General features: G+C 33.9%; 3 protein-coding genes across 3 annotated transcripts; all 3 read right to left on the bottom strand.

Annotated features, from left to right (window-relative positions):
• Nucleotides 4,844-5,546, bottom strand: LOC104717488 (lipid transfer protein EARLI 1-like). Its single transcript, XM_010435067.2, has one exon. The coding sequence runs from the start codon at nt 5,464-5,466 to the stop codon at nt 5,059-5,061; it is 408 nt and encodes a 135-aa protein (XP_010433369.1). The 5' UTR covers nt 5,467-5,546; the 3' UTR covers nt 4,844-5,058.
• LOC104717480 (putative lipid-binding protein AIR1B) lies at nt 6,368-7,031 on the bottom strand. The gene has a single exon (XM_010435054.1). The coding sequence runs from the start codon at nt 6,937-6,939 to the stop codon at nt 6,592-6,594; it is 348 nt and encodes a 115-aa protein (XP_010433356.1). The 5' UTR covers nt 6,940-7,031; the 3' UTR covers nt 6,368-6,591.
• LOC104717470 lies at nt 7,683-10,044 on the bottom strand. The gene is made up of 5 exons (XM_010435043.2): nt 9,871-10,044; nt 9,343-9,458; nt 9,098-9,214; nt 8,167-9,025; nt 7,683-8,082 (listed from the first exon to the last, which is right to left on the bottom strand). The coding sequence occupies exons 2-5, from the start codon at nt 9,448-9,450 to the stop codon at nt 7,820-7,822; spliced, it is 1,347 nt and encodes a 448-aa protein (XP_010433345.1). The 5' UTR covers nt 9,451-9,458; nt 9,871-10,044; the 3' UTR covers nt 7,683-7,819.

Below are 11,332 nucleotides of genomic sequence, written 5' to 3'. Positions count from 1 at the left end.
TAGGAGGGTGTATTGAACTTAATATTTTAGGTGATTTGGTGGGATTTTAATATTTTAGAATTTTAAGAGATTTGAGTGTTGTTTTAGGGGATTTTGGTTATTTGTTAGAATTTTCTATTTGTGATTTGGTGAAATTTTATTAAACTTTGGGTGATTTTAGAATACTTCAAAACAACATAAAAAAGGAAAATTTGCCTAACAAAATCTCAACCAACCCATGGCCCCGATCCTAGCATAAAACTCACATGACGATGATGGATGCTTTCTCAACTTCTCATCGATTTGCCCTGGAACTCACCGGTGTTTAATAAACGACCTAACCACCTTCCTCCGGCGTCTGAAATCACCACTTTGACAGGTTTGACGACGATATAAATAAGAACCACAATCATCACCATCACAACAACAACGACAATATGTCTCTACGTACTCCGATCATAACAGTATTAGCGATGATGTATCAAAGAAACACCACCATGTGATCCTGATCATCACATGGACAAACATAGCCCACCAAAACATGTCCGCGTGTTCGATAACAATCTCGTGTTCGATAACAATTTCATGTTCGACCGATGTTGTTATGTTTAAAAGAGGATTAGATTAATGAGAGAGAGAGACACGCCAATGAAGATTCAACTTGATTGTGCTTTGTCGGAGTCCTTATTGTTGTTACTTGGTGATCATCTCTTATCTCAAACAATGCAACTAACTACGGCTTTGATGTGGAATCTGTAGCAAAAGTTAGTTGTTTTAAGAGCATTGATGCACTTTTATGACCAGCTTATAGCAAATTTTAAAACTTTTACCGATGACAAACTGATTTTGGGAATTTGATATTATAATGCTGAGAGATAAGAGTTCATCCTATACATACAATTTCATCCATCAATTAAAATTGTACGTGGCTAGTAGGAAGTTGACGGGTACTCGCTCGAGTTCGTTCTATAAGATTGGTGCTTCACACTTCGTTGATTTTAAAGGAGACCATGAAAGTTGTACTTCAGACACATCGAACCATCACAGAACCTTTCTCTCTCTTCCCAATCTAGATGATTTTGATTTCCCAGGAAGTCCCAGAATCCGAGAATCGATCATATTACTATTGATTGAGGTATGTTGCAGAATCAAAGTTATATTTCTGCAGTTTGTTTGTGACACAATATTTTTTTTCTGCCCGAACACAATTTGTTTTTTTCTTGATAAATCTTTCAAAGTTTCACCTCTAGAGGTGTGATTTTATAACTCATTTTTTCAACTAAAATAAGCTATGAAATCTCCTAGAATCGTTTTCATAAAAAAAATTCTAAAGTATTATGAAATTTTGAATAACAGTAGATTTGAAGTGAAATTTACAAATTTTTAATTGAATAACAAGAGATTGTGAATGATTTAGAATGATTTTAATAAATGTCAAGTTCAATAACAAAATATTTTGGAAGATTTTTAAAAATCATTAGTTGAATAACAGGTGATTTTAAAAATACTCCAAAATCTCCTAAAATATAAAGTTCAATAGACCCCCTTATTGTCTATTAGCCGAAAGATTTCAGATGGAAACATTACTCAATCTCCTAGTGACATAAAATTGTTATGTTCAGTAAAATTTAATTGCCTTAATCAACAAGAAGTTGATCACCAAAATATCATTACTAGCATATCAACTTCTTTCATTTTTCCACGTCTTTTAGAAATACAGTCTAGTTTATTAAAGAGGAATTCATTACAAAAATAAGATAATAAGAATATAATCGACCAATCAATTTTATAGTAAAGAATTAAATGACATGATGATTATCATATTTACTAGCTAGCCTGTCGAAGGGAATAACTGAATTCTCGATCTCGCCAATAGCTACCCGTGAACCACATTTTGGCATGTTCGACCATATTTAATAATCGACGATGATATAATAGATACCACTAATACACGAAACTAGCAAAAGGATACTAGTAGTATGATCTCGCACGTACATCTCATTCAATGTAGAAACATACTATTCGAAACAGATATTTTAAAGATGATTTTGTCGTTATAACTCTAACAAATGTTTTACATCATTCATGTTGGACATGGCTTTCCTTTGACATTAGCAATGTTGCAATTGGAGAATTTAAGTTAGAAGAATTTCAACTTTTATTTAAGTTAACGAATTACCTTTGATCTCAGATTTGTGTTAAGTCATATAATAAATTGAGACAAGACTAACACTGAAATTATAGAGATATTTCTATATTTTAAAAAAAAAATTCAAACTAATTTGTGTGTCCATCTTATACAAAATTAATATGGATAATTCTGAGAGTCTGTAGGCATAGAATTTAGACACAATTCTGTATGCAATGGCTTTTGCGATGGTAGGGGTTCACTTTCGTAGTTGAAGACCAGACCTTTTTCTCTGTTAACATCGAGATGTATGATAGGTGGAGGTTCTAGTCTCAGAATAGACTTTTTTGCCAGAGGATCTTTTTCCACTTCTCCGACCGTTTTCTTAACCCTTCCATCTTAATGGATTGATCCTCTCCATTAGCTGCCATAAGATATTGTCGCATTCCTTCCAAAACTTCTGGTGTTATTCTTGGTCTTCCAGTTAGATTATCGATCCCTACTTGATCTTCCCTAAAAACGCCTAACAGAGGATCTGTTTCTTTCAAAATCCTCGGGATCACCTGTTTCTCTACTGGAATTCCTGACTTTCTTTCTAAAACCTCCTCTTGCTTTCTTTTAACTATGATTGGGCAGACATCCCTCTCATGAGTTAGCCTTTGACACTCGTAACAACGTTTTTGGACCCTTTCATATTGAAATCTTACTTCCGCCGACCCACCTTTGAAATTAATCACTTTCGATCTACGCAGGGATCTTGCGACATAAAAAAGAACTTTAACTCTGACAAATTCCTGGAGCTGAGGCCTATCAGGATCAAAGGCCACCTCAAGCACTTGCCCAATCAATTCTCCTAGTGAGGTAATTGCAGGGATAGTAAAGTAGTTGATAGGTAGATTCTATATCTGCACCCAGAGGGGAATAAACTGGAGATAGTTTGGTGGTGGGTGCTCATACCATCTGTCCACCGCTATGGACCAATCGTTGTAGGTGTGAGCTCCTTTGTCTAAAACCTCCTGAAGATCATGCTATGACCTGAATATAAATTGAAACTTTTCTTTTGAGAGAGCTACTCCTGTCGCTTTTCCCCATTTTTGCCACTTCCTTGGCATATTCCTAATCAAAGACTGCATATCTTGGCAGGCTGGGTTTAGAAGCCTCCCAACCAAACTTAAAGCATTTCGCTGGCATGAGGAAATCTCCAGAAGATCTGACATATCAAATGGAACCTCCTCTTCTTCTTCTAGAGACATCGCCATTAAGGCCTTATCCATGGCTGAAGACATCTTTAAAAGATCTTGTGAGCGGTACTCTAATATTCCTCAGTTGCAATCTATCCCAAACTAGAACTCAGAAAAAGAAGAACAGAGACACTGATTTATGAACAAACACAAATAAACTTGAAGATTAGATCCACAATTGCTGAAACAAATTACCTTTGATCTCAGATTTGTGTTAAGTCATATAATAAATTGAGACAAGACTAACACTGAAATTATACGATTGAGATATTTCTATATTAAAAAAAAAATTCAAACTAATTTGTGTGTCCATCTTATACGAAATTAATATGGATATAATATCCCGCATTAAAAGTTAAATAGGATCTCAAATGGTATATATAAGATATGAGTTTTTCACTCATAACCATTTGGTTTTAAATTGGAACCTCATATACTAATATGGTATTAGACATTGGTCTGCATATGTTCAACCCAATTCACAATTGGCCCAATTCAAAAGTTGGTCCACTGATTCATGCCCAAAAATAGCAAAATTGATGTCTAGAAAAACATTCGTCTCCAAGAGATGTATATAGAGATACAATGTCCCACATTGGAAATTGAGTAAAATCTTTTAAGTGGTATATATAAGATATGAATCACTTTACTCATAACCAATTAGTTTTAAATTAGAATCCCATAGTCTAATAGAAATTATTTGATAAGTCCAACCATTTGAGATTTACTATAACAATGATCACATGAAAATGAAGTCATAAACTTTGTCTTCGAGTGAGATTATGTGTAGAGACTAAAAGAATCTTTTAGAATAATGGTGATACAAGTCTGCCCCGTGACAAAGGTCTCAAAAACTCACACAAATAGTTTTCTAAATTTAATTTGCCACTATATAAATGGAAGGATTAGATAAACTAAAATTTAATGTGTACATTTTCACTTGCAAATTAAACTAGATATATATACTCACTTGCAATGTAGGTAATATTGCAAAAAAAGCTGCATTCTCTATGAATCGAACCTAAAAAAAATTGACATTTGCGTACTTTGAACAATTCTCTTTGAGAACACATATGTTTCTGTTCAAAATCAATTTGGTAATTAATGGATTAATCAGTTAATCTATATACTTTGTATACTATCATTTTCGCTTTAACATTTTATATTAGTATTTAAGGAACATGGATAGTTTTCTTAATAATTGGTTTCTAAGTTAATTGGTTTTAATATAAGAGACTAAAATAATTTCACGTCACGTATATATCAGTGGCAAATTTTGATAATTAGTGGCATTTTCGTGCCTATTCCGCTGAATTAACCAAACTATCAGACGTACTGGATGGAAATTTAATCACAAAAACAATATGCCGCTATATTATATTGTTTTCTCATAAAATTAAGATTCCAGGGTTATATTAATCTAATTGATGTATTTAGATAGATATATTAGGTCAACATAGTATTTTGCTCTTTGGATCACATGATTCTTTAAAGATAAAAGCGGAAACAATAAGCTGATTATTAACTTTAATAATATGAATAAACAAATTGATTTGATATGGATATATCAAAAACAAGTAGAAGCAACATTTATTCAATTAACAACTGAAAATAGGAGAATTCAAAGAATTTTAATCAAAGAAAAATATCCGAAAAAAAAAGATAAAACATTATAACCAATCAAAGGGTGGAGACTGGATAGAGAATCAATTAAGCACATACGAATCCAGAAGGGACCTTCTTGCCACACACATTGAGAAGAAGGCTGAGAGAGACGGGAACATTAAGCTTAATGCCTAAAACATTAGCCTTTAGGGCAGTGCAGAGACAAGCTGCGGCCTCAAGATCAACCAAACCGTTGAGGAGCGAGCAGCAAGGCTTGACTGGTGGTTTGCCTAACTCGATTTTGAGAAGATCCTTGAGGACATTGGCACAAACACCGAGCTTGAGAGTGTCCCTTGGGCAGCTACCGCTGGAGGAATGGCTCGGAGTAGGCTTTGGCTTAGGCTTGGGTTTAGGGACTGGACTGCAGCCACCACCACACGCGGTGGTCAACGTGAAAAAGAGGATGTTGAATGTGAGGAAAATGATAAGGGAGGATGAGATTTTTGAAGCCATCTCTGGAAATATGTATTTTTATTTTAGGTATGATGTTTTAAAGAAAGAAGTGTTGCTAAAGAGAGTGGTGAAGATAAATGAAGAGATTGATGATGTATTTATATTAGGGTTGGTCTGTTAATTAAAGCTGTCATTACTAATTAATTTTGAGGAATTATCAAAGGAATGTACATTTAAGTAACAGTAGTCAATGGATCTTTGTTTTCTTATGTGGTAAAGATATATATTTCATTTCAATCATGGAGGTACGTGGGTGGTGGTTGTATAATTTCGCATCAAATGAATTGGCGTAGTTGTTCAAAAAAACAAAAATGAATTGGCGTATAAAGATTTTATGGATTTTGCACATTTTGTAATCAAAATTGAACATTGTTACCAAAACAAGCTTTAAATAAGAATCGATGCATATGTGTTCAATAATTACTCGTAAGTCCCATGTGTATATATGTGATTTAGCTGGCGATTTTGTTTGTAAATTAGTAATTTGGATTTTTCTGACCAGAAAAAGTCTGGCTTTCACAATTTTATTGGCTTTACCCTTCTTGTTTGGATTATAAAAACTTGTATGCATAATATATCATTAACATTTTTAAACTTTCAGTTATTTACGGTTAACAGTTAACCAGTTAACAGTTAATTTATTCGGCAACCAGTATATATATGACACTTTAAATTATTTGCTGTATAACAAATATTTTAAATTACCGATTCTTTCATAGGGTTGTTAATTATATTTGTAATTTATAAATTAAAATTTAATATTAAATTCATTTTTGATTATGCTACTATGTTATTATGTTTATTAATTAAATGCTAGTATTAGAAACACTTGGGTAGTGAGTTCGATTCAGACAAAGCTACAAGTACCGTACAGAGTATTATGTGATATTGAAATTTGCCCTTAAAATAACAGTATTTTCCATATACATATATAACTTTTTCCCTTTGAAACAAATATATATAACAGTGTTTTGAATTATTTTATTTTTGTTTATCACATCATCATAAAAGTCTTAATCTTATTCGTGAATTGCTAAGCCATGAACTTAGGTTTGAGTTTGGATGTTAGACGAGAGTCACAAAACCAATTTGAAAACATACATAGAAAATATGAATATATTGTAGCTATGTTGGGCAACGGAATCCATCGGGAAGGGTTCGTCCACAGGCGTCAAGGGCCAAGTTAAGGTGAATAGGAGTGTCGATGGTGATGCCAAGAATGCTAAGCTTAAGTGCAGTGCAAAAGCAAAGTGCAACATCAAGATCAATTAGACCAAATAGAATAGAGCAACAAGGTCTCATAACTGGTGCACCGAGATTCAAGTTGATGAGGTTGAGAACATTTGCGCATGTCGAAAGTTTGAGCGCGTCTCTTGGGCAAGTGTTGTCTGCGGAAACCGGGGTAACGAGGTTGAGGAAGAGAATATTGCTCACAAGGAATAAAGCAAGGGTAGTTGAGGTCTTTGGAGCCATTGTCGTCCCGATCTTTCCGAATCTTTCTATATGTTTGTGAGTTACTTTGAGTTATGTAGCATATATATATATATATATATATATAAATGAAGGGAGATTGATGGTATTTATAGTGTTTGAAATGTTCATTGGTTTGATTAATTTAAATCACTATTTATAGTGACTATAAATGTTCTTTTTTTTTTCATAAACTACATAAAGTTAATTTGATATTAGCTCTTCTAGTTAATTTTTAATATTAAACTAGAATTATATATGAGGATCCCTAATCTAGATAATAATATTAGAAGTAGAAATATATCATACTTGTACATATACTAATCGGTCGAAAAATTACTAGAATGCAGAGACATGATAAATCTAATCCAGGTAGGTTTTCTTGTTCGGTTGTTTATTTTTGTTTACTTTTGCTCACAGATAAAGTTTATATATCGATGTTGGCCCAACATTTGGTATTCTTTTACATTAATATAGAATAGACAATGAAAATGTTTGTTATGATCAGTGGTTCTGTTCCGATATGTGTATTTTCTTGGTTTAGAGCCACAAACTCACATATACTCCGTGTTTTGTTTAAATTCGGATTATAACACTATGGTGATACTAGAACAATGAATCTTTTTAGTTACAAGTTCCGGTGTTGAGTCTTTTTAGTTAGGTACTAATTCTGTTATTTAATTAAAATCTTATTAATTTTAATTTTATAGTTTACCATTCATTCTAACATTTTATTTCTCTATTCAATTCTCTTTTGTTCATTCATCTCTAGTGTTCTTCTAATATAGTCAAGCCACGATTTGGTAAAAGAAAGGTTGAACAGTACAATTGGTAAAATTACAAACAAAGAAGGTATAAACCATTTACCAAGTGAGTGATTTCATCATAAAATTGAGTCATGAACTTCCTCATTGTCACTCGCTTCCTCTAACCTTTCCATGAACCCTTTCTTCTTAGTTCCTCTAACTGTTGTTGTTGGCATCGAGTTGAAATGTATATCTTCATCTTGAATTGATGCTTCTTCAAATCTTGTCCATAGCTCTTTCTTCAGAGTACTCTCACCCGCTCTTGTCCTATTTTTCGTCATTACGCTCTCTGGTTCTTTAAACACTGGTGTACTCTCAACCACCATTGACATGCTTCCCTCTAAGAAACAGTTGAGAAAGTAAAAAAGATCATCGATATGGAGTAATCATAAAGAAATGAACAAAACATCAACTTTTATATTACCTGTAGTGTGTTTTGCTTCTGGATTAATGTTTGGAAAATCAAATGATGATACCATTCCGGAAACACCAGTTCCATCAATTAGTTTCTTCTCATTCACAGGCTTCACAAAAACACATGTTTTAGGAGGAGAAAACCACCAAACCGGAGAGGATTCAAGATCTGTTTTTCTTGTTATTGGAGCATGTTGTATTCCCAAAAGCTCTGGATACTTTAAACAGAGATCCTCTGCTACATCTATACCAGAAGATCCAGAGCTTTGTGAACCATTAGAAGTGCTAGCTCCCAGTTCAGAGCAAGTGGACTTACAAGCACCTTGCTTTCCCGGTGGAGAAGATTCAGGAATCGGTCTAAACAGTGTACAAGATTTTGGAGGCGACATCTTCAAGCAAGGGGACATTAGAAGCTCGGACTGAATTTTTCTCCTGAGTACTGGTGAAGAGTTACCAAGTCCTGCAGTTTTCATCAACTCACCTCCTAAAGCATCATCACTTGTTTCTTTAGAAACTTGAAGCGATTGATTTGCAACAGCAGTTGGGAAAATCCTTTTAGCCGTAAGCTTTGACGCATTCTTCTGATGTTTAAGGAATTCAGATTTCCCTAACGGTAATGGTGTCAAAAGAAAGAGTTGTCTACCCTTGTCAGCGTTATGATCACCACCACGCCAATTCACAAGAGGAGAAGGAGAGACTAAAGGCTCAAACTGAGTAGGCTCAGGGCTCTCAACATCAAACAAATCTTCTTCTTCTTCTTCTTCTTTACTTGATCGGACACTGCTAGTGCTCATCAAAAGCTGTTCCTCCTGATCCTTTGAAACCAATTCAGATTCCGTTATCACTTCTTGCAATCGAGGAAACCATGGCTGCATAATAAAAAAGAGAAAGATTACATAAAGTTATAAAGCAAATGGTTAAAACACAAAAAGGAATGGTACCTTTAGTGTGGATAGCATATCAGACAAGACAGATCTGAAAGACTCAACTTCTCTAGTCCCTTGTTTGGTCACAGTCTTACTACTACGCTTCATGGTTTGCACAACAAGCTCATCAATCTGAAATTTCCACAAAACTCAAATTAGCCATAACTAATACTACAGAGAGTATACATCATAACATTATGAAACATCATTCTCTCAGATAAAATGAAAAGGAGTGAAGAAGCCAAGAGTAGCAAAAGGACCTGATGGAGAAGAGATGTAATATCAGAATGTACAAGGAAGAGTTGATCCAACTCATAATCATAACAACCACCACCACCACCTCCATGTTCTTCTTCTGTATGATTCATTTCACTAGCTGCAAAAATAAACACTCAGATAAACAAAATTTTTTTTGAAATTTTCCCAAAATTATTCTCTAATTCTATACATGTTCTCTAACAACGTCATCTCATCTGGTTATATAAGGTTCGATTTCACTATGAAATGTTCGATTTTACACACAAAAACAAACTAGATCTGGAGAATCGCAATACAAAAACAAAGTATTGCGAATTTGGTATCTAAACATGACACTCTTCTTCGATTTTTTTATTTTTACTTTTTTTTCTAGATTGGGAAGAACCAGTGAGAAAGAGAGTTCCAGAATTCGGTTAACGATAGGAAACAAACTCATTTCGAAATTGAAATTGAAACGACAGAGAAGCTTTATCGAAGTAAGGCGAAGAGAGAGAGAGAGAGAGTGGGACGATTCCAAAAGTAGAGCAAACCTGTATGAGTTTCCGGGTCGACGGTGTATTTGCTTCTGAGATCTACAGACGGAGATAGAGCTCGGCGTTAGGGTTTCTAGAAGAAGGCGAAGGCGGGATTTTGTATTTTCTTTTTTCGAATTTTCGGGGTTGAAGTTTGACGAAGAAGATGACAAATTGAGAGAGAGCGTTTGAGTACAGAGCGAGTGAGAAAGAGAGAGGAATAAAAGAAATCAAACTTTGTCTTTTTCTTAGTATTAATTTTAATCATATATCTATAAAATGGGCCCAATATAATATGGGCTACAAATTGACAATAAAACCCAATGATTTTACTAAGCTTTTTCATGTTCAAGTGTCAAGATCGTCGTTTACAAGTGAACTCGGTCGATGTAGACGAGGATTTGTGACATTGTCATTCGCTGATGTTACTATTTTTACCTTCAAACTCTACCGTTTTATGGTAATTACCCAAGCGTACAATTTGAACGTAGTACAGTACATTTCGTTTGGTGTGGCTCGGCTTTGCGATTTCCCATTCCACAGTTTAGAAAAGTTCTATTTATTTTAATTTTATCTTTTACTTCGAAAAAGATATAGAGCAATCTTGTAGAATAGAATATAAGAAAACTATCAAATGTGTCATGAACAGCGTTTTTCTTTTCAGATCTGTCATAATCATTTTCGTCTTTTCAAATGTGTCATAATGACAATTGGTGGACAACTTAGTTTGATGGACAACATTTTAGACATTTGGTGGACAACTTTGACCTCTTTTATGGACAATTTTGACATTTTTAGACAATTTTAATCCTTTCGTTAGATACCTTTAAAATGATGGTGGAACAAATGAGAACAAATAAACGATTACATCTAATCTTAAAACATTTTTTCTCTTTTATCACCCACGATCTCCACCTCTCCCATTTTTCTCCTCCAAAATCTCCACTGTTTGTATCTATAAAATCTTTTGGATAGTCTTCTCACCTTTTCACATCGATTGTTCTCTAAAATCAAGTACTTTCTTCATCGAACCAATTTACTATCTATCTCCTCTTTCTTTTCTTTTTTTTTTTTTTCAATCAGTTTATTATCTCCTCTTTCTTCAACGATGATCTCATATTTCTTTTTTCCAATCATGGTTCTAAGTTGATTGATTATCTTAACTGATTAATGTTTAACATGTTATTATCCATGTCCAGGAAACAAGATTTAAGAGTCGACAAAATTTGAAGATTCTCATTGTCGACGAAGTGGGTAAACATGCTAAGACAACTACAAAGGTTGTTTTCAAAGAAATATTTATAAATCTGCAAGGTATTTCTCGCAGAATTTGTGAATTCATCATTGTTATTCAACCGTTATCTCAAACATCAGTTAGGTTAACCCTTTGATTCCATCTCTAACTATAGGTTATAGAAGTTAGCAGTTCCCTAACTATGACAACTAAAATAGAAAGGTAAACTCATATCCACTTATCATG

This window comes from Camelina sativa, chromosome 2, assembly GCF_000633955.1.
Source record: "Camelina sativa cultivar DH55 chromosome 2, Cs, whole genome shotgun sequence".
NCBI lineage: Eukaryota > Viridiplantae > Streptophyta > Magnoliopsida > Brassicales > Brassicaceae > Camelina > Camelina sativa.
The sequence above is the reverse complement of the archived record's forward strand: the minus strand, read 5'-3'. Positions and strand labels throughout refer to the sequence as shown.

Bases quoted from the DNA above. Each gene is read 5' to 3' on its own strand.
- LOC104717470 (XM_010435043.2), bottom strand. From the start codon at position 9,450: ATGAATCATACAGAAGAAGAACATGGAGGTGGTGGTGGTGGTTGTTAT. The intron at 9,215-9,342 runs GTCCTTTTGCTA...TGGAAATTTCAG, and splicing joins TTACATCTCTTCTCCATCAG to ATTGATGAGCTTGTTGTGCA. The intron at 9,026-9,097 runs GTACCATTCCTT...TTTATTATGCAG, and splicing joins ATATGCTATCCACACTAAAG to CCATGGTTTCCTCGATTGCA.
- LOC104717488 (XM_010435067.2), bottom strand. From the start codon at position 5,466: ATGGCTTCAAAAATCTCATCCTCCCTTATCATTTTCCTCACATTCAAC.
- LOC104717480 (XM_010435054.1), bottom strand. From the start codon at position 6,939: ATGGCTCCAAAGACCTCAACTACCCTTGCTTTATTCCTTGTGAGCAAT.